Raw genomic sequence first — 20,458 nt, forward strand, 5'->3', positions numbered from 1 at the left:
ATATTCAACTCACCAAATAAATTTTTATAACATATTTTATTTGTCTTTGATAAATAAGATAGTAGTCGTTAACGTTTTCTAGAATTTTATATAGACCTCTTTGAGATAAAACACACAAAACATAAATATCAAGTTTAAAATTTATGTTTTGGTTTAAAATCATTGACTTGAGTCAATTTGGACATTTCATACCCTCTTTTTAGTCTCTTACAATAGCTGTGAGGAATTGTTCCCACTTTAACAAACCTTTTGAGGTAATTGTCTCCTACTTCTCTTGCTTCCTTAATCTCTTACAATAGCTGTTAGGAGCTGGTTTTAATTACACAAAACCAACTATTCTTCTTTTATAAAACAGATAAGTTTGATTTCATCTTCAATTGATTTATGCTCAATTTGGCTTTAAATATTTGAGAGACCAAATCAAAATTTTAATCTTCTTAATTCAACTTATGCTTTAGTTTTATGCTATATTTATTGTTAAAAAAAAGAACGTCGGTAATGACAATATATCGTAAAGAATAAAAGAAATAAAAATAAAGAACACAGATTTTTATGTGGAAACCCTTTCGGGAAAAAACCATGGGCAGAGGAGAAGAAAATTCACTATGTTGAATTCAAATAATTACAAAAGGAGTAGATTATGCCTATTTATAGGCTTGTAAAATCATATTCTAATGGGAGTGTAGTAAGATTGAAACACCTTATTCTAATCAATATCAAATAGATGAAATTTAATAAGGTTTAAAAAACCTTATTCTAAAATAAAATAAAATAAGTGTAGTTCTATAAGGATTTTACTTTTATTTTATTTTACCACTATATTTTATTTAAATAAGGATTCGGGTCACTTAATTCTAACAATCTCCACCTTGACACGAATTCTCAATGAACAAGTTCTTCATCGCGAACTCTCAACGAACAAGTTCTCGACCTCTTCCATAAAAACCTTTAAGGGTTTAACTTCAACAATGAACACCAATCAAGTCTAAGCAATGCTCAAACTTGATTATAGGAAGTGACTTAGTCGTCATATCTGCAGTATTTTCATGAGTACTAATTTTGCTCACAACAATATCACCACGAGCAATAATATCACGAACAAAATGATACCGAATATCAATGTGTTTTGTTCTCTCATGAAATATTTGATCTTTTGTAAGGAAGATGACAATCTGACTGTCACAAAATACTGTATTGATTTGAAGGTCTTCATTGAGTTCATTAAAAAGTCTCTTCAACCAAATAGCTTCTTTACAAGCCTCAGTAATCACCATGTACTCAGCTTCAGTGGTAGACAAATCAACTGTAGTTTGCAAAGTGGCTTTCCAACTGATTGAACAACCTTCGATTGTAAAGACAACCTGTGAGAGATCTTCTTCTATCAAGGTCTCCAGTAAAATCAGCATCAGCAAACCCAATGACTCCATCTCTAGTTCTTCCAAACTGTAAGCAAACATCAGTAGTACCTCGTAAGTATCTTGAAATCCACTGAACTACTTTTCAATGTTCTTTACCGGGATTCACCATGTATCTACTAATTGCACTAACTGCATATAATAAATCTAGACGTGAACAAACCATAGCATACATGAGAGATCCCACTACACTAGAGTATGGAACATGTGACTTGTACTCAATCTCATCATCTGATTATGGAGACAAAGCCGATGAAAGTCTGAAATGGCTGCTAAAGGAGTGCTAACAGGCTTAGCATTCTGCATATTGAATCTGCAAAGAACTTTCTCAATGAACCCTTTCTGACTTAGGTACAATTTACTTATTTTTCTATCTCTGAGAATCTCCATACCAAGTATCTTCTTTGCTGGTCCCAAATCTTTCATCTCAAATTCTTCATTTAGTTGGGGTTTGACATTTCTTATCTCTCCTTTATCTTTCACTGCTATCAACATGTCATCAACATAAAGGAGTAGATACATAAAAGAACCATTACTGTTTTTCTTAAAGTAAGCACAACTGTCAAAGCTACTTTTTTTAAAATCATGAGAAGTCATAAATGAATCAAACCTCTTGTACCACTGTCTTGGTGACTGTTTCAAACCGTAAAGGGACTTTTTCAACAAGCAAACATAGTCCTCTTTTTTCTGAGACTGAAAAACCCTCTGGTTGTTGCATGTAAATATCCTCCTCAAGTTCTCCATACAAAAATACAGTTTTTACATCTAACTACTTAAGCTCCAAATCATGCATGGCCACAATACCAAGCAAAGCTCGAATCGAACTAAGCTTCACAACTGGGGAGAGCACATCTGTGAAGTCCACTCTTGGAATTTGACTGTAACCCTTTGCAACAAGCCTTACTTTATATATGGGTTCTTCAACGAACAACCTTTTTATCTTTAGGAAGTTTCACCCATTTATAACGAACAACCTTTTTACCTTTAGGAAGTTTCACAAGATCCCATGTTTTGTTTTTGTGGAGTGATTCCATCTCCCTTTGTATAGCAAACATCCACTTTTCTGAGTCTTCACAACTAACCACTTCAGAATAATTGATGACTCTTGGTTTGCATCTATATCTTCAGCCACATTTAAAGTATAAGCAACTAGATCAGTCTTGGCATACCTCTTTGGAGGTTTAATTTCTCTTCTAGTTCTATTTTTGGTGATAGAGTATTGTGGTGAAGAAGCAACTCTATTCTAAATTTTTGTACTGGCTTGAGAAGTCGACTCTGTTGTAGATTCATGATTAATATGATGTTCCACCTACTTTTGATTTTCTTTACTGGAAGAGCCTTTAAGAGATAAGTTAGGTAGCATGTCAGTTTCATAAAAAAAACAACATCTTTGCTAATCACAACATTTTTATTTTCAGGACACCATAACTTATACCCTTTTACACTAGCTTTATAACCAAGAAAAACACATTTAATGGATCTCGGTTCCAATTTTCTATTATCTACATGAGCATACGCAGGACACCCAAAGATCCTTAAATTAGAATAGTCAACAAGATTACCAGACCATACCCCTTGTGAAGTTTTTTTCTCAATGGCAACGGATGGAGATCGGTTGATCAAAAAATATGCGGTAGAGGCTGCTTTGGCCCAAAATGACTTTGGTAAGTTGACATTTGACAACATACATCAAACTTTCTCCATGATTGTTCTGTTCATTCGTTCTGCAACACCATTTTACTGTGGAGTATGACGAACTGTCAAGTGTCTCACGATCTCTTCTGACTTGTACATTTTATTAAACTTATCAGAACAAAACTCTAAGATATTGTCTGTGCGGAGATATTTTATTTGTTTTCCCATCTATTTTTCAATCATAGTTTTCCAAGACTTAAATACAGAAAACACATCGTTTTTCTGCTTCAGGAAGAACACCCAAATTTTTCAAGAAAAATCATCAATAAAAGTTAGCATATAATTAGCTCCACCTTTCGAAGGCACTCTGGATGGCCCCCACAAATCAGAATGAATATACTCCAACATTCCCTTCGTGTTATGGATTCCTCTGATGAATCGAACTCTCTTTTGGTTCCCAAAAACGTAGTGCTCATAAGACTTCAGTTTGCAAATTCCTTACCCATCAAGAAGTCCCTTTTGCTCAATTCTTCCATGCCATTCTCACTCATATGCCCTAGGCGTATATGCCAAAGTTTAGTAATATCATCATTTGACAAGGAAAAAGATGCGACAGCTGCATCACCAGTAACAGTAGAACCCTGCAAAACATATAACTTGTCAGTCTTTCTCTACCCTTTCATCACAATGAGGGAACCTTTAGAAATATTCAAAACCCCACTTTCAGCTGCGTATTTGTACCCTTTTGAATTAATAGTACTCAACGAAATTAAATTTCTCTTCAATTCTGGAACATGTCGTACGTCACTAAGTTTTTTGACAACTCCATCAAACATCTTAACTTTAATTGTTCCAACACTTGCGATTCTACATGAAGCATTATTTCCCATCAAAACAACACCTTCAGACACTATTTCGTAAGTTGTAAACTAATCCTGATTGGGACTTATGTGGAAGGTGCAGCTCGAATCAAGGATCCATTCCTCGGTCACTTTAGAATTGTTGACAAAAGCAACTAGAAGTTCACCATTGCTGTAGTCTTCTACAACATCAGCTTCACCAAAATTTTCTGATTGTTTTTCATTTTGATTCGTAGCCTCCCTTTTGATCTTGTTCTGTAGCTTATAGCATTCAGATTTAATATACCCTTTCTTCTTGCAAAAGTTACAAATTTTACCTCTGTTTGAAGACTTTGATCTACCCTTAGATTTACCGTGAAGATTCTGTTCCTGTGTCCTTCCACGATCATCATCAGCATTTCAATCTTGTCTCCCACAAACAATGAGACCCTCTTCTTAAGAGTCAGTTTTAACCACAAGATGCTTCATCTTATCATACGAGGTTAAAGAATCATAAACCTCATCAACTATGAGAGACTCGTGGCTATATAAAATCGTATCTCTAAAGGTTGAATAAGACGGGGGTAACGAACAAAGTAAAATCAACCCTAGATCTTCCTTATCATACTGAACCTCCATGGCCTCCAAGTTTAGGAGAATTTTTTTAAACACTGTTAAGTGTTCGTGCATAGAAGCACCTTCCTCCAAACAATGAGCATAAAGACGCTGCTTCATATGCAGCTTGCTAGTTAGAGTTTTCGACATACATATTTGTTCCAACCTCTTCCATAATCTAGCAGTGGTCTTCTCCTTCATCACGTCCTGTAAAATTTTGTTAGACAAATGCAGATGCAACTCTGTTAACGCCTTTCGATCTTTGCGCTTCTTCTCTTCCTCCATCAATGTCAAAGGCATCTTATTTACCCTTAGCAAGGCTTCCTCTAAGTCTATCTGTGCAAGAACTGCCTGTATCTTTATCTGCCACAACGCAAATCTGGTGTTGGGATCCAACAGTGAAATTTCATACTTCAAAAACGCCATTACCGTGATTAAGATAAACAACCTAAAAGTTCTGATACTAATTTGTTAAAAAAAGAACGTCGGTAATGACAATATATTGTAAAGAAAAAAAGAAATAAAAATAAAGAACACACAGATTTTTACGTGGAAACCCTTTTGGGAAAAAACCACGGGCGGAGAAGAGGAAAATTCACTATGCCAAATTCGAATAATTACAAGAGGAGTAGATTATGTCTATTTATAGGCTTGTAAAACCATATTCTAATAGGAGTTTAGTAAGATTGAAACACCTTATTCTAATCAATATCAAATAGATGGAGTTAAATAATGTTTAAAAAATCTTACTCTAAAATAAAATAAAAGAAGTGTAGTTCTAAAATAAAATAAAAGAAGTGTAGTTCTATATAAGTGGCTAAAATATAATTTAAAGCAAACAAAATTGATTATCTTTTTAGTTTACCCTTTGGTTTTCAACGATTATTATGTTAGAATCTTGAAACTTATACAGTATTTCAGAAAGCTTCCTCGAAATTTCCCTCAAGAAGTAGACAAAAATAGGTTTTAAAAAATCTGATAAATAGATCATATGACAGGGACATATTTAGGACTATTTAGAAATTCCCCCCACTTACATTTTTTTTTTGTCTAAAACCATTGACTTGAGTCAAAATGGACATTACATGCCCCCTTTTAAGTCGCTTAGAAGAGCTGTGAGGAATTGTTCCCACTTCAACAAACCTTTTGAGGTAATTGTCTCCTACTTCTCTCACTTCCCCTAGTCTCTTGTTTTGAATTGTTTGGTTTTTATTTCGTATTTTACTTTAATTGTTCATCTCTGTTCTATCTCAATTCATTCTATATTTTGCATAGCTTATTAGGTGATTTAATTTAGAATATATAATATATTTGTGTGATATTCCAATTCATTTCATATTTTGATTTAATTAAAAAAAAAAAGGCATTTATATGTAATGCTCCAATTATGTTCAGTAGGCTTTATCCAGTTAGCGGTCAAGTTACTGTTTGTAATTGTACTAATACAAAGAAAAATTGTTCTTATATATCACTTATCTAAAGTTTAAACTGGTTTACTCTACGTAGATTTGATCATGAGATCTGTCCGAAAAGTAAGAGGGTTTGAGTTAAAGTATTAACTCGAAAAATGAGCTTGGGTAAAAAAAGAGGCCTGTTTAGTCTCGGATATGTAAGCTTATTTTGACTTTGCAAAAAAAAAGAAAGAAAAAGAAAAAAAGAACATGCTGCTTTTTGTTGCTATTTTGTCACTGTTTTGGCGGTATCGTTTTGTTCTTATATTGTTGTTATTTTATTATTATTGTTTGGATATTGTATAAATTGTTTTATTATTATTTTTGCTACTATTTTAGAGATATTTATTTTGTTAAGTTGCACCTATCTTAGTGTTATTTCAGTATAAAGAGTTTGTTTAATTTATTTTTAATTTGCTGGGAAACATTTATTTTTTAGCGTATTTGATGTATTATATTTTTTAAAATTTTTTTATATAAAAATGATAATATAAAAAAATTTTAATACAGAAGGGCCAAGCTTGAGTTTTAGCATTTTTTATTCGGGCCGGGTTTGGATAAAATTTTAGGCCTATTTTTCGGGGCAAGCTCAGACCTAAAAAATGAGCCTAAAATTCTATTGAGGCACGACCCAAACCCGGCCTGACTCGACCAATGATCACCTCTAGCTCTAAGCCCCATATATATATATATATACTAATATATAAAACATTAAGCTATTTAATTTCTATTATGTGTTCTAATTATAAATATTTATAATTGTTGGTGTGTGGTGATAAAATAAATTTATGAGAAATTAAAGAAGGTTTTAAGGTGTGCATCAAAAGCTACTTTTTTTAATGTTCTATTCGCCTCACCTATGTATGCTGTGCAAAAAAGTTACTGGCAAATAAACCTCAAGGATACATTGAAGCCCAATGATGTTTACATTTTGCATTGATGAAAACAGTCCACTGAACACTGAGCGGAACATAGCAAGGATATCAATTTCTATAACTAATTTCTGTAGTAATTTTTTATACAACAATCTAGGAATATAAAAGATGGTAGGAAAATAAAAAGAAACTTTTGATGTGTTTTTCTCGTGTGTCATACAATTTATAGGAGGCCTTATGTCTCTTCATAGGACATAATTACCCAATTGAATAGTCACATCTTTAGCAATAAATATAATTATTCAAGATATCTACTTGAATAATTATGACTACTTGTTAATAACTAACATAACTTTTAATTACTTATAACTTTTCATATGTAACTGTATATATTTCGAAATGTTTGTATTATTATAATAGTAGTGCCTTGTATTTTGGATAAAATCAGTTTTAGAAATCATATATATGATTGATGATAATGAGCTCGTATTTATTTTCGTATTTTATAACTTTTGTAGTATAAAATGTGTAAATAAAACCTTTAAAAAATATTAAAATGCAAAATCTGTAGTAAGGAGACTAGTCTATGTGACATAGTACACGAACACTATAAAGACAGACAAGTTTGATTTCATCTTCAATTGATTTATGCTCAATTTGGGTTTAAATATTTGAGAGACCAAATCAGAATTTTAATCTTCTTAATTCAGCTTATGCTTTAGTTTTATGCTATATATATATATATATATATATATATATATATATATATATATATATATAGAAATGCAGTTCAAAGTATTTTAACTGGTAAATTAATTTTGATTTCTTGCTCATAGGAGTACATACTCAGCAGCATAGTAATTTTGGAAAGAAGATTATCACCAACAGAAGTAAAGAACTTCAAAGAAAATGAACAATTTAGTTGCTAATGTTAGTGGATTAGGATTTTCTAAGCAATCTAAGAAAGAGCTTCAATGGGATGCCAAGGAAATGGACAATAAACAATCTGAGCTACAAGAGTCTTCAAATTCTCCTTCATGGATTGCTATGTATTTGCAAAGTACTTGTGATTTGGCAGCTATTCCCCGTTTGTTCTTTCACAGACTTCAAGTGTTGGATTTGTCCCATACCAACATCAAAGCATTACCACATTCTCTTCCCAACAGCTTGTTTGCACTAAAGAAACTCTTGTTAAGAAGGTGTAAGCTCTTCATGAAACTGTCACCACATGTTGGGAAACTCGACAATCTCGAGGAGCTTGATCTTGATGAAACTGAGATAATCAGTATTCCCATTGGTATTGGAAAACTAATGAAGTTAAGAGTCTTGAAGGTATGCATTTATGGACAGACAAACTTCAGCAAAAGAAAGCAGTTGCCATCAAACATGGTGCTTCATCCTGGGATGATATCGAAGCTCTCCCGCTTGATCGAATTAAGCATTGATGTTGATCCATCGGACAAGTGGTGGCATGATTCTGTGGAAGAAGTTGTAAAAGGAGTATGCAACTTAGAGGGGTTGAGGAGCCTTTGCTTGTATCTACCAAATTACCAACTTTTAGATTATACTTCATTCATATATCCTTCATTATCATGTTTCAGATTTACTGTTGGTCATCATAAAAGGAGAACAATCTCTCGTGTACCCCATGAAGTAGAAGCCCAATTCACAAAATGGGACAAATGTTTGAAGTTTGTGAATGGTGAAAACATCCCATTGCAAGTAAGAAAAGTACTTAAGTTTACTTCGTCGTTTTTCTTGGACCGCCATGAAAATGCTTCGAGTTTATCTCAATTTGGGAATGAGAACATGGCAAAGCTGAAGTTTTGCTTGTTGGTCGATTGTAATAAGATGGAAACAATCATTGATGGAGCTGAATTTGAAAACGTTCTCGAATCACTACAATATTTGAGAATTCATTACATGAAGAATTTGAGAAGCATATGGAAAGGACCACCTCGTTCTGGTTGTATGTCTAAGTTAAAGTTCTTGGCATTGAATACATGCCCCAAGCTGAGCTACATTTTCTCACATGTTTTGCTCAGAAATTTTGTCAACTTGGAGGAGATTATTGTGGAGGATTGTCCCCAAGTGAGCAGCCTTGTAAGTCATGTACCTGCCCTACCATATTTAAAACCTTTTCTCCCGAGTTTGAAAAGGTTGTTTCTTCTTTACCTCCCTGAACTGGTCAGCATTTCAAATGGCCTATCCATTGCACCAAAATTAGAGAGAATAGGCTTCTATGATTGCCCAAAGCTAAAAGTCCTATCAAAAACGGAGTTGTCAAGCAAAGCTCTTAAAACAATCAAAGGAGAAAAGCAGTGGTGGGAAGATATAAAGTGGAATAAAATAGATTGGGAAAATGGGCCACGTAATCTAATGCGTATTTTCTCTCCAATCAATAATGAAAAAGATGTGATGGCACAGTTGTTAGAAGACAGAAATATATTCGAAGCCCAACAATCAGGTATTTTATCTTACTTAGAGTTGTATATTCATTTCAATTAATAATTATGTTCTACACCTCTGTAGCTTTAGAAATGCAAGGATAGATGTAAAATGCACTAGTTTTAGGACATAAAAAAGTTGGATATCTTAGCTGTAGTCTCAACTATTGGTTTTTATTTTCAGATTGTATGGTGAAGTCAATGCCATTGAATGGCTTACGCATTCCTTCATCCCTCACTCTACCTCGATTAACCGTCACTCGACGGTTGAATGTAAGTATATATATGAACCGCACTCCACTGTAGCAGTAAAGGTTTTCATTTTGTTGTTTGTTTGATTGCAATTTGATCATCTCAAGCTCATGCTCAGATACAGGTTGAAAATACAAGAGGGTTCTTGAAAACATCAGGGCAGCTTTCAGATTTGGTAAACAATCCAGGTTACAACGAGCAAAAGATTAGTTCAGTGGGCGGCTCAAACAGCAAAGCAATCATCAGCGGTGCAATGCCCTCCATTCCAACTCGTTACCAAAGTCTAATGCGTAGAGATTGGCTCACATTTTGCCAGTATTTGAACAACCACAGGCCTCCGATCTCTGTTTCTATGTGCAATGCTGCACATGTCCTTCAATTCCTTCGGTATCTTGATCAATTTGGCAAAACCAAAGTCCACATCTCGGCTTGCTCTTTCTTCGGCCAATCTGAGCCGCCTGGTCCTTGCGGGTGTCCCCTCAGACAGGCCTGGGGAAGCGTTGATGCACTTGTTGGTCGACTCGCCAGCTCTTATGAGGACCAGGGAGGGAACCCGGAGGTGAATCCTTTTCGAGCTGGAGTTGTGAGGATTTACTTGAGGGAGGTCAGGGATGCTCAGAATAAAGCTAGAGGTATTAGCTATAAAAAGAGAAAGAAACCTGAGATAAAGGTAGCAAGCACCACCACCACCACCACCACCACCACCACCACCACCACCACCACTCATTTTTGGATGCCAGCACAAGTGAGTAAAACTTTGTTTGACCTAAACAACTATATTTTCTCCTCAGAAACTTCTCCATTGTTCAACTTTGCTGTCGATATGCATTAAGGATTTGTTCTCCTCATGTAATTCCTCATGCTATTCTCAGGCAAAGACAATATCGTGAAAAGCTCGAGCATAGAACAAACTCATAAAAGTTCGAAAGGTATGTGCACGAGAACTGTAACGTGGCCTTACAATGGTATTCTCTAAGAAGCTATTCTATAAATATGTTTTGCAGCCGTATAAGCATGAGTCTCAACGTGTTCATCCGTTAAAACGAGCTAAAGGAAATGGTGGGCAATTTCTCAACACAAAGAAACTCCAACAGTCCAAGAGCACTCCGACAAGCCACGGACCAGACATGTCCAGGTCTCCTCAGCTGCATTTGCCTGCAAACATCTCCAAACCAGATGTACATCAGCCGAAAAATTTCAAAGATTCAGGTTCGGCTACCTCTTGCTCCGATGTCAGAAGTCCCTCCAACAGTGATGAAATGTTTCAGCAGCCAGATTTCAGGTTCTCTAGCTATCCTCCCGATCATACTGGTGAAGCCATGCCTTGTCAAGCTGGAAATATCCATGGTGATGGGAACCTCCATCACCATTCCTCTCTCTTCCAATAGACGAGCGAACAGATTCTCATCTGCGCAGTCCATATTTGGTGCTCCGATGAAAATATGGCTGCTCTGTTACCATCGGAAGTCATCCTTGGCTGTGTTTACTATTATTTAGGCTGTAATTACAAACTCTTAGAAAACACGAACATACTGGTGGAAATTATTAAGATAACTGCATGCCTTGCGGTACATTTGAGCTTGAATTCCATATGTCAACTCTCAATAAACCTTATACATTATAGCTTAAATTTGCATAAGTTGAATGGATCTAATATGGGACTGAAATTTCTAGTCAATAACAACACCTTGTGCTTAATACGAAAACATGGACTATCAGTTTAGTTTCCTATTATGATGCTGAAAATGAAAGCAAAAAAGAGTCTTTGTTAATAATTATGAACTTATGATTTAGTTCATTCTGGATGCGTTCTATATATATATATATATTAGAATTTGGGTAAACTACAAAACGGTCACTAAATTATTGGCTTCATTCTATTGTGGTCATTCAAAGCTGATTTGGGTTTTTTATTGTGTAATAATAAATTTAGCCCTCAAAATTTACACATTATATTAACTTGATCCTAAATATAGAATATTCCACAAATTTAGCACTCAATGTTTACAAAATTTGTCATTTTAGTTCAATTCTAAAAATTCATATAACTTTATCTATAACTAAACAATCTATTTCCCAAAATTTTATCTTCTGTTTTGAAGTTAGAGATGGCAACTTAAGCTCACCTTTTTTTTTCTATTTCGAGTATTGAATTTTGTTTTTGGTTATTTTTTTATTATAAGTTGGTTGGTTGTTGCAGCATCTGCCAGAGATTTATAATCAACTTTGCTTCATCAATTGTAAGGTTTTAAATATTGTTACTATATAGTGTTCTTTTCCATCCCTTTTTTCCCTCTTCAATATGTTGGATTGGTAAATAGGGTGTATAAAAACAGTTTATGTCAAAGACACTGTTAGAAAATTTATATTGGAGTAGGATAAAATTATAAAATTTTGAAACCTAAAGCTAAGATTTCTAGGTTAAGAAGTTTAAATTATTAATTTTGTAAATGACCAAAAATTAATTTATTGAATTTTTAGAATTAGAACTAAATTGACAAACTTTGTAAATGTTGAAGGTTAAATTTATTGATTTTTAGAATTCAAACTAAAATGACAAATTTTGTAAACATTGATGGCTAAATTTGTTGAATATTTTATATTTAGGATCAAATTGATATAATGTGTAAACATTGGAAGTTCTAGATTTGTTATTAGACCAATAAAAAGCCCACATCAACTTTGAGTGACCACAATATTTGATTTAAAAAGTTTAGTGACTAAAACAGAAAAATTAATAGTTTAATGACCAAAATAGGACAAAGGCAATAATTTAGTAGCCATTTTTATAGTTTTTTTATAATTTTAAGTCATTTTTAATTATTTTTTATAATTTTTAAATTTGTTTTTTAGCTTTGCATTCATCCAAAATGAACGTGGATAATTTTCCAAATTCATTTTATATGTACATTTTAATTAATTTAAAAAAAGATTTTATTTTTGTAAAAGATATTTTCTTTTATTGACGTGGCAACTTCTAGTAGCTTTTGTTAGCCATGTTAACACGGTTAACTAACAGTTTCCGTTAATGAAAGGGACCGATTGATTTTTTTTTTTTACTAAAATTTTTCAATTTTTGACCCTTTAGCTAAAATTTTAATTCAAACTTTTTGATACAATGCATAAAACTATTTAGTACACTTGAACCCACGTCCTCTTACACTAACAGTAATGCCAATATCAATCGAGCTAAAACTCAATGTACTCTAAGCACACAAACTTATAATCAACATAAAGCAAAAATATAAAGGGTATCTCAAACTATATAAAAAAAAACATTAGAATGGTAAACTATTTGATGTTGTAGTGGAGCTTGTGGGAATTAGATCTTATTTGCTACTAACATTCCTTGATATGGACTTCTTTTGCATCAATTATCTCTTCATTCCAACTTGTTTAGATTGTTCGTGTTTTCTTTTCTTCCTTTAGGCCTCTTTGCTGATAGCTTTTCTTAATTCCCTACCAAAAGAACAAATCCTTAATGTATACCGACAGCAAAGTTAAACAATAGAGAAAAGAAAATATAGTTGTTTAGGTCAAACAAAGTTTTACTCGCTTGTGCTGGCATCCGAAAATGTTAGTGTTGGTGGTGGGTGGTGGCATATGCTACCTTTATCTCAAGCTTTTTCCTCTTTTTATCGCTAATGCCTCTAGCTTTATTCTGAGCATCCTTGTCCTCCCTCAAGTAAATCCTCACAACTACAGCTAAAAAAGGATTCACCTTTGGGTTCCCTCCATGGTCCTCATAAGCGCTAGAGAGTCGACCAACAAGTGCATCAACGCTTCCCCAGGCCTGTCTGAGGGAACACCCGTAAGGACTAGGCGAGTCAAATTGGCCAAAGAAAGATCAAGCTGAGATGTGGACTTTGGTTTTGCCAAATTGATCAAGATACTAAAGGAATTCAAGGACATGTGCAACATTGCACATTGAAATAGAGATCAGAGGCCTGTGGTTGTTCAAATACTGGCAAAATATGAGCCAATCTCTACGCTTTTAACTCTGGTAACGAGTTGGAATGGAGGGCATTGCACCGCTGATGATTGCTTTGCTGTTTGGGCCGCCCACTGAACTAATCTTTTGTTCGTTGTAACCTGGATTATTTATCAAATCTGAAAGCTGGCCTGATGTTTTCAAGAACCCTCTTGTATGTTCAACCTGTATCTGGGCATGAGCTTGAGATGATCAAATTGCAAACAAACAAACAAACAAACAAAATGAAAACCTTTACTGCTAAAGTAAGTGCGGTTCATATATATACTTACATTCAACCGTCGAGTGATGGTTTGATTAAGTTAGCCTCCATGCAGTAGCCAAGGTGGCCATGCAGGAGACATATAGTAAGAAGCAGAATGCACAGTGCAACTGTTCTGCTTGTTTCATTTGGTTACTCCAATGAAAATTTTGTAATCTAGTTGGATTTAAACTTAGTTGTTAGCTGTATTTTGATGTAATTAGGTGTTGATTGATTGATAACTCAGTAAAGCAACATGTACAAGTTAAATTAGCAAGTTTCAATGTAACTTAGTGGTGTTAGGTAGTTGTTTAGGTGAAAGCTTATTTGTTTTGTCAAAGTTGACCCATTTATGTAATGGCTTAATGCCTTGTTTTGTTCTTAATGACTATTCAGTTGGTTTTCCTCCATATTCTCCACTCTTGCATTCGTTTTTGTTCTGTTCTTATACAAATTTAACTTTGTTTCTTCTCCAAGTCTCAAGACTTGCTGTACAAGCAAATCTAAAAACCAGTTGGCTTGTTGTCTCAAAAACCCAACAATTGGTATCTAAAGCGTTTGTCTTAGAGGACCTGTTGCAGCAAAACCAAAACCTGAATGGCTTCTTTAGGATTTTCTTGAACAGCCCTACCAGTCTTTAATGGGGAAAATTTTCACATTTGGGTGATTAAAATGAGGACTTACCTACAGGCCTTTGATCTGTGGGAAGTGGTGAACACTGATGCTGAGCCAGCACCACATAGGGCCAATTCCATAGTGGCTCAAATCAGACAACATGCTGATGAAAGGACCAAGAGGCATAAAGTCATGTCCTGCATTCAGAACTGTGTCTCAGATTTTATTTTCACCAGAATCATGGCTTGTGAGACACCAAAGCAAGCCTGGGACAAGCTCAAGGAGGAGTTTCAAGGCACAGAGAGGACAAGGAAGCAGCAGCTGTTGAACTTAAGAAGAGACTTTGAAAACTTAAAAATGAGAGAAGAAGAAACTGTGAAGCAGTATGCAGATAGGATCATGGCTGTGGTCAACAGCATAAGGCTCCTTGGTGAGCAGTTTGATGAAGTAAGAATAGTGGAGAAAGTCTTCTCTACCTTACTTGAGAGGCATGAGGCAAAGATATCCTCTTTAGAGGATTCAAGAGACCTAGCTAGCATCTCTTTGAATGAGCTAATCAACACATTCTATGCTTAGGAGCAAAGAAGAGCTAGCAGAATTGAAGACCATCAAGAAGGTGCTTTTCAAGCCAAAGCCAGAGAAGCCTCGAGCACTAATGCCTACAAAGGCAAAAAGGTGTGGAAAAACAGGCCTAAGCCTGATGCTGCAAGGAGAGCTGACCAACTCTACAAGCACTGCAAAAGGCCTAGTCATCCAGAAGAAAAATGTTGGTTTAGACCAGATGCACTATGTCAACATTGCAAGAAGAGAGGGCATGTTGAAAGGGTCTACAAAAACAAATGCAGGCCTAGACAGATTCACTCACAACAAAAAAAATGAAGAAGTTCGAGTGGCTGAAGACAGTAGTGACCATGAAGAACAGGTCTTTATTGTGTCTTGCTCTACTAATCAGAAGAAAGGATCAAAAGATTGGCTGTTGGACAGTGGTTGCACAAACCACATGTCACCAGATGCATCCATTTTCAAAACTTTGGACAGAAGCTGCAAAACCAAAGTAAAGGTTGGCAATGGTCAGTTCATAAAGGCATAAAGACAGTGGTTGATATACATTCCCACAGGTGCCAAAGTCATCTCGAATGTGCTATTGGTGCCTGAGATTGACAGAAACCTTCTTAGCATTGTTCAACTGCTTGAGAAAGGCTATTCAGTTGTGTTCAAGGACAATGAGTGTCAGATTACTGATCCAAATGTGTCAAACCTTATGACAGTCACTATGATTGATAAATGCTTTGAAGTCGACTGGCCAAATTACACACACTCAGCCTGTACTACCTCTACTTATGATTCCAAGCTTTGGCACCAAAGGCTTGGACATACAAACTTCAGGTCGATGGCTCAGATGGTTAGTGAAGATTTAGCTGAAAACTTCATTAACACAGTGAAAAATGATGAAGTTTGTGAGGTGTGTCAGCTAGGAAAACAAGCAAGACTACCATTTCCTACCAACAAAGCCTGGAGGCCACATAAAGATTGCAGCTTATGCACACAGATGTGTGTGGCCCAATGAAGTCTGAATCACTTAATAGGAACATGTAATTTCTTCTTTTCATTGATGATTGTACAAGATATTACTGGATCTTCTTCTTAAAACATAAGTCTAAAGTAGCTCAAGTATTTATGAAGTTCAAAGTAGCAGTTGAAGCAGAAACATGATGCAAGTTAAAGTCTGTAAGATTAGACAATGGGATTGAGTACACCTCAGCTCAGTTTCAAGCTATTTGCAATGATGTTGGTATCAAACATCAGTTAACCAATGTCTATACTCCTCAGCAAAATGGAGTTAGTGAAAGAAAAAATAGAAGTTTGATGGACATGGCTAGATGTCTGTTGTTTGAGAAGAAATTTCCCAAAACCATGTGGGCTGAGGCAGTAAACGCTGTTGTCTACCTTTAGAACAGGCTTCCAACTAAGGCACTTGCTCACAAGACACCTTTTGAGGCTTGGTTCAGATTCATTCCATCATTGGCTCACCTGAAAGTCTTTGGTTGCCTGTGCTATACACAAATACCAGCTGTAAAGAGAGACAAACTGTCAAAACGGCACAACCTGGTATCCTGGTAGGTTACAGCTCGGTCAAGAAAGGTTATAGGATCTTGGATCCTTCAACAAATAAAATTCAAGTGAGCAGAGATGTGGTCTTTAATGAAAAGGGATGCTGGAACTGGGAAAGAAATGAGCCAAAGGCTATTTCTGAAGAGTTGATGGCTGATCAAATTGAACCTGATCAGTTTGGTCCTGAAATGGACATTGATGATGTACATGTTAGGAGCACAAGGCTCTTGGCTGAAATTTATGAGAGAGCAAATGCTGCCATATTGGAACCAAGTAGTTTTAAAGAAGCTGAGGCTAATGAAAGATGGGAGCAAGCGATGGTTGATGAAATCAACATGATTCAGAAGAACCAGACATGGGAGCTGGTTGAAAAGCCTGCGAACAGAAAGACTATTGGTGTAAAATGGGTCCATCGAGTCAAACACAATGCAGATGGCAATTTGAACAAGCTAAAAGCCAAGCTAGTTGTCAAGGGTTTTAGTCAGAGATATGGCCTGGACTACATGGAAACATTTGCACCAGTAGCCAGACTTGATACAATCAGATTGCTGGTAGCTTTGGTTGCTCAAAACCAGTGGACAATTCACCAAATGGATGTGAAATTTGCATTTCTCAATGGTATTCTTGAAGAGGAGATCTACATTGATCAGCTTCAAGGTTTTATCATGCCTAGTAGAGAACACATGGTGTACAGGCTTAAAAAGGCCTTGTATGGCCTGAAGCAAGCTCCTAGAGCCTGGTATGCTCGAATTGACAATTATTTGGTCAGTTTGGGATTTGAGAGAAGTGTAAGTGAGCCAACACTATATGTCAAGAAGAATGAGGCTGAGACACAACTCATTGTATCCCTTTATATAGATGATCTCTTGGTGATAGGAAGAGACAAGATCAGGTTAGCTGATTTCAAAACAAAAATGAAGGACATGTTTGAGATGTTTGACTTGGGATTGATAACATATTTCCTAGGAATGAAGGTGTGCCAAGCAGAAGGGAGAATCTTTTTGGGACAAAAAACATTTGCCTTGAAGGTTCTATCCAAGTTTTCAATGGAAAAATGCAAGCCAACAGGTACTCCTATGGCTGGTGGGGTGAAGTTGTCAAGCCAAGGGATTCACAAATAGGACAGTGAGTCTACCTACAGAAGTCTAGTTGGCTGTTTGTTGTATTTGACAGCAACTAGGTCTGATATCATGTTTGCTGTTAGTATGCTATCGAGGTTTATGCATTGTTGCAATGAGCATCACTTTCAAGCAGCAAAGAGAGTGCTAAGATATATCAAAGGCACTCTTAGCTATGGTGTGTTATTCAACAAAGCTGAAAGTTTGAAGTTAAGAGGCTACATTGATAGTGATTAGGCAGGCTTGAGTGATGATATGAAGAGCCCTTCTGGCTATGCATTTACACTTGGCTCAGCTATGTTTTGTTGGAGCTTAAGAAAGCAATCGATGGTGGCTCAGTCAACAGCAGAAGCAGAGTATATTGCAGCTGCTAGTGCTGTTAATCAAGCCATATGGCTAAGAAAAAATCTATCAAATTTGAACCTACATCAAAAAGGAGCAACAGAGATATATTGTGACAACAAGTCTACTGTTGCAATTGCAAAGAATCCTGTTTTCCATGGTAGAACGAAGCATTTCAACATCAAGCTACATGTGATTAGAGAAATGGAACAAGCTCGAGAAGTGGAGCTGATTCATTGCAATTCTGAAGAACAGATAGCTGATATCTTCACAAAGGCCCTCGGTGTATCAAGGTTCATAAATTTAAGAGATCAAATGGGAGTCAGCAACATGGAAACTAAGGAGGAGTGATGAAGTTAACCTCTATACAGCAGCCAAGGTGGCCATGCAGGAGACATGCAGCAAGATGCAGGACGCACAGTGCAACTGTTCTGCTTGTTTCATTTGGTTACTCCAATGAACAATTTGTAATCTAGTTGGATTTAAACTTAGTTGTTAGCTGCATTTTGATGTAATTAGGTGTTGATTGACTGATAACTCAGCAAAGCAACATGTACAAGTTAAATTAGCAAGTTTCAATGTAACTTAGTGGTGTTAGGTAGTTGTTTAGGTGAAAGCTTGTTTGTTTTGTCAAAGTTGACTCATTTATGTAATGGCTTAATGCCTTGCTTTGTTGTTAATGAATATTCAGTTGGTTTTCTTCCATATTCTTGATTCTTGCATTCGTTTTTGTTCTGTTCTTATACAAATTTAACTTTGTTTCTTCTCCAAGTCTCGAGGCTTGCTGTACAAGCAAGTCTAAAAACCAGTTGGCTTGCTGTCTCAAAAACCCAACACGGGTAAGCAACGTTGAGTCAGGGATGAAGGAATGCGTAAGCCCTTCAATGGCATTAACTTCACCATACAACCTGAAAATAAAAACCAATAGTTAAGACAACAAATAAGATATATATCCAACTTTTTTACGTCCTAAAACTGATGCATTTTACATCTATCCATTGCATTTCTAAAGCTACAGTGGTGTAGAACATAATTGTTAATTGAAATGAATATACAACTCCAAGTAAGATAAATTACCTGATTGTTGGGCTTCAAATACATCTCTGTCTTCTAACAACTGTGTCATCACATCTTTTTCATTATTGATTGGAGAGAAAATATGCATTAGATAACGTGGCCGAGTTTCCCAATCTGTTTCATTCTACTTTATACCTTCCCACCACTGCTTTTCTCCTTTGATTGTTTTAAGACCTTTGCTTGAAAACTCCCTTTTTGGTAGGATTTTTAGCTTTGGGCAATCATAGAACCCTATTCTCTCTAATTTTGGTGCAATGGATAGGCCATTTGAAATACTGACCAGTTCAGGGAGGTAAAGAAGAAACAACCTTTTCAAACTCGGGAGAAAAGGCTTTAAATATGGTAGGGCAGGTGCATGACTTACAAGGCTGCTCACTTGGGGACAATAATCTCCTCCAAGTTGACAAAGCTCGGGAGAAAAGGTTTTAAATATGGTAGGGCAGGTACATGACAAAGATTTTATTTGGAGAGGATTGCCCAAATATATACCTTGCAAAGTGAGGCTTTTGGAGAAAGGCATCAATCTGAATTTCGGATGTCAACGTTGTGGGGAAAGTGAAGATTTAGAACATGTGTTGTTGAGGGGTTGCAAAACTGGTGAAGTGTGGAGTTTAATTGGAGTCTCAATTCCTGATGATTCAGTTCATTATTTCATTATGTATTTGCTAAATTTATATAGGGCGATACTTTGAGTGGGAGGAATATGCGAATTCAAATGGATTGATCCAGATTTTTGGACTTAGGATTGGGTGTACAAAATAAGCTTATTAACATTCAAATTTAGTTTTTTAAATTTATCATTAAAAAATTATTTCGAAAGTTAAATTCAAGAAAATTTATTAAAGGATTAAAATGTTTTACACACAATTGTCTAAACACAAAAAAAAATTAGATTTTACCGATTGAGTCTTAGTTCAGTTGGTGTTGACATTGTTGCCGGTGTAAGAGGACGTGTGTTTGAGTGCATTATCACTTATTTAAGGGTTGAAAAAGGGTTAAAAGTAGTTTTTATACATTGTATCAAAAAACAAAGATTAAGAATCGTGATGCTACACTCAGATGAAAGAAAGTAAATAAAAAAAATTAATTTTTTCATAAAATCAATCTATTATTCAAAATTCATTTTGGGCGAAACAGGAGACACTAATTTCTCCAGCAGAAAGATGGGTCGACTCCTCTCATATCACTAACCTGTAGCAGCCAAATAAACAATTGCATTTGGTAAATTAGTAGCCTGACAACGATGCAAGAACCCCTAATTAATTAATCTAGTAATCAAAGAATAAATTATACCTCATATTTTATTGTGTGAATTAGTGATGCATCAGTTCTGGAAGAGACACAGTTAACAACATCAAGTCCTTCCTCAAGCAGTTGTTGTAGCACCTTTGAGAGGGTCAAAGCTTGAGCTCCAACACTGTCGCTGATCACAA

The 20,458-nt window shown here is 35.6% G+C and overlaps 2 protein-coding genes across 4 annotated transcripts; both read left to right on the plus strand.

Annotated features, from left to right (window-relative positions):
• Positions 1–241: 241 nt before the first annotated feature.
• Positions 242–11,121, plus strand: LOC105778660 (disease resistance protein At4g27190-like). Of its 3 annotated transcripts, none has more exons than XM_052622863.1 (6): positions 242–254; positions 7,667–9,297; positions 9,462–9,550; positions 9,648–10,274; positions 10,402–10,458; positions 10,534–11,121. In XM_052622863.1, exons 2-5 carry the CDS (start codon positions 7,740–7,742, stop codon positions 10,417–10,419), a joined length of 2,292 nt encoding a protein of 763 aa, XP_052478823.1. In that variant the 5' UTR covers positions 242–254; positions 7,667–7,739; the 3' UTR covers positions 10,420–10,458; positions 10,534–11,121. The 3 variants fall into 3 exon arrangements, with proteins under 3 accessions (XP_052478823.1, XP_052478822.1, XP_052478824.1); XM_052622862.1 differs by lacking the exon at positions 242–254 and adding an exon at positions 5,517–5,655; XM_052622864.1 differs by lacking the exon at positions 242–254 and adding an exon at positions 5,517–5,655 and having other exon boundaries at positions 9,654–10,274.
• On the plus strand, positions 10,492–10,917 carry LOC105775594 (nuclear transcription factor Y subunit A-3-like). The gene has a single exon (XM_012598097.1). The coding sequence runs from the start codon at positions 10,492–10,494 to the stop codon at positions 10,915–10,917; it is 426 nt and encodes a 141-aa protein (XP_012453551.1).
• Positions 11,122–20,458: the final 9,337 nt, after the last annotated feature.

Source organism: Gossypium raimondii, chromosome 10, assembly GCF_025698545.1.
Source record: "Gossypium raimondii isolate GPD5lz chromosome 10, ASM2569854v1, whole genome shotgun sequence".
Lineage (NCBI taxonomy): Eukaryota > Viridiplantae > Streptophyta > Magnoliopsida > Malvales > Malvaceae > Gossypium > Gossypium raimondii.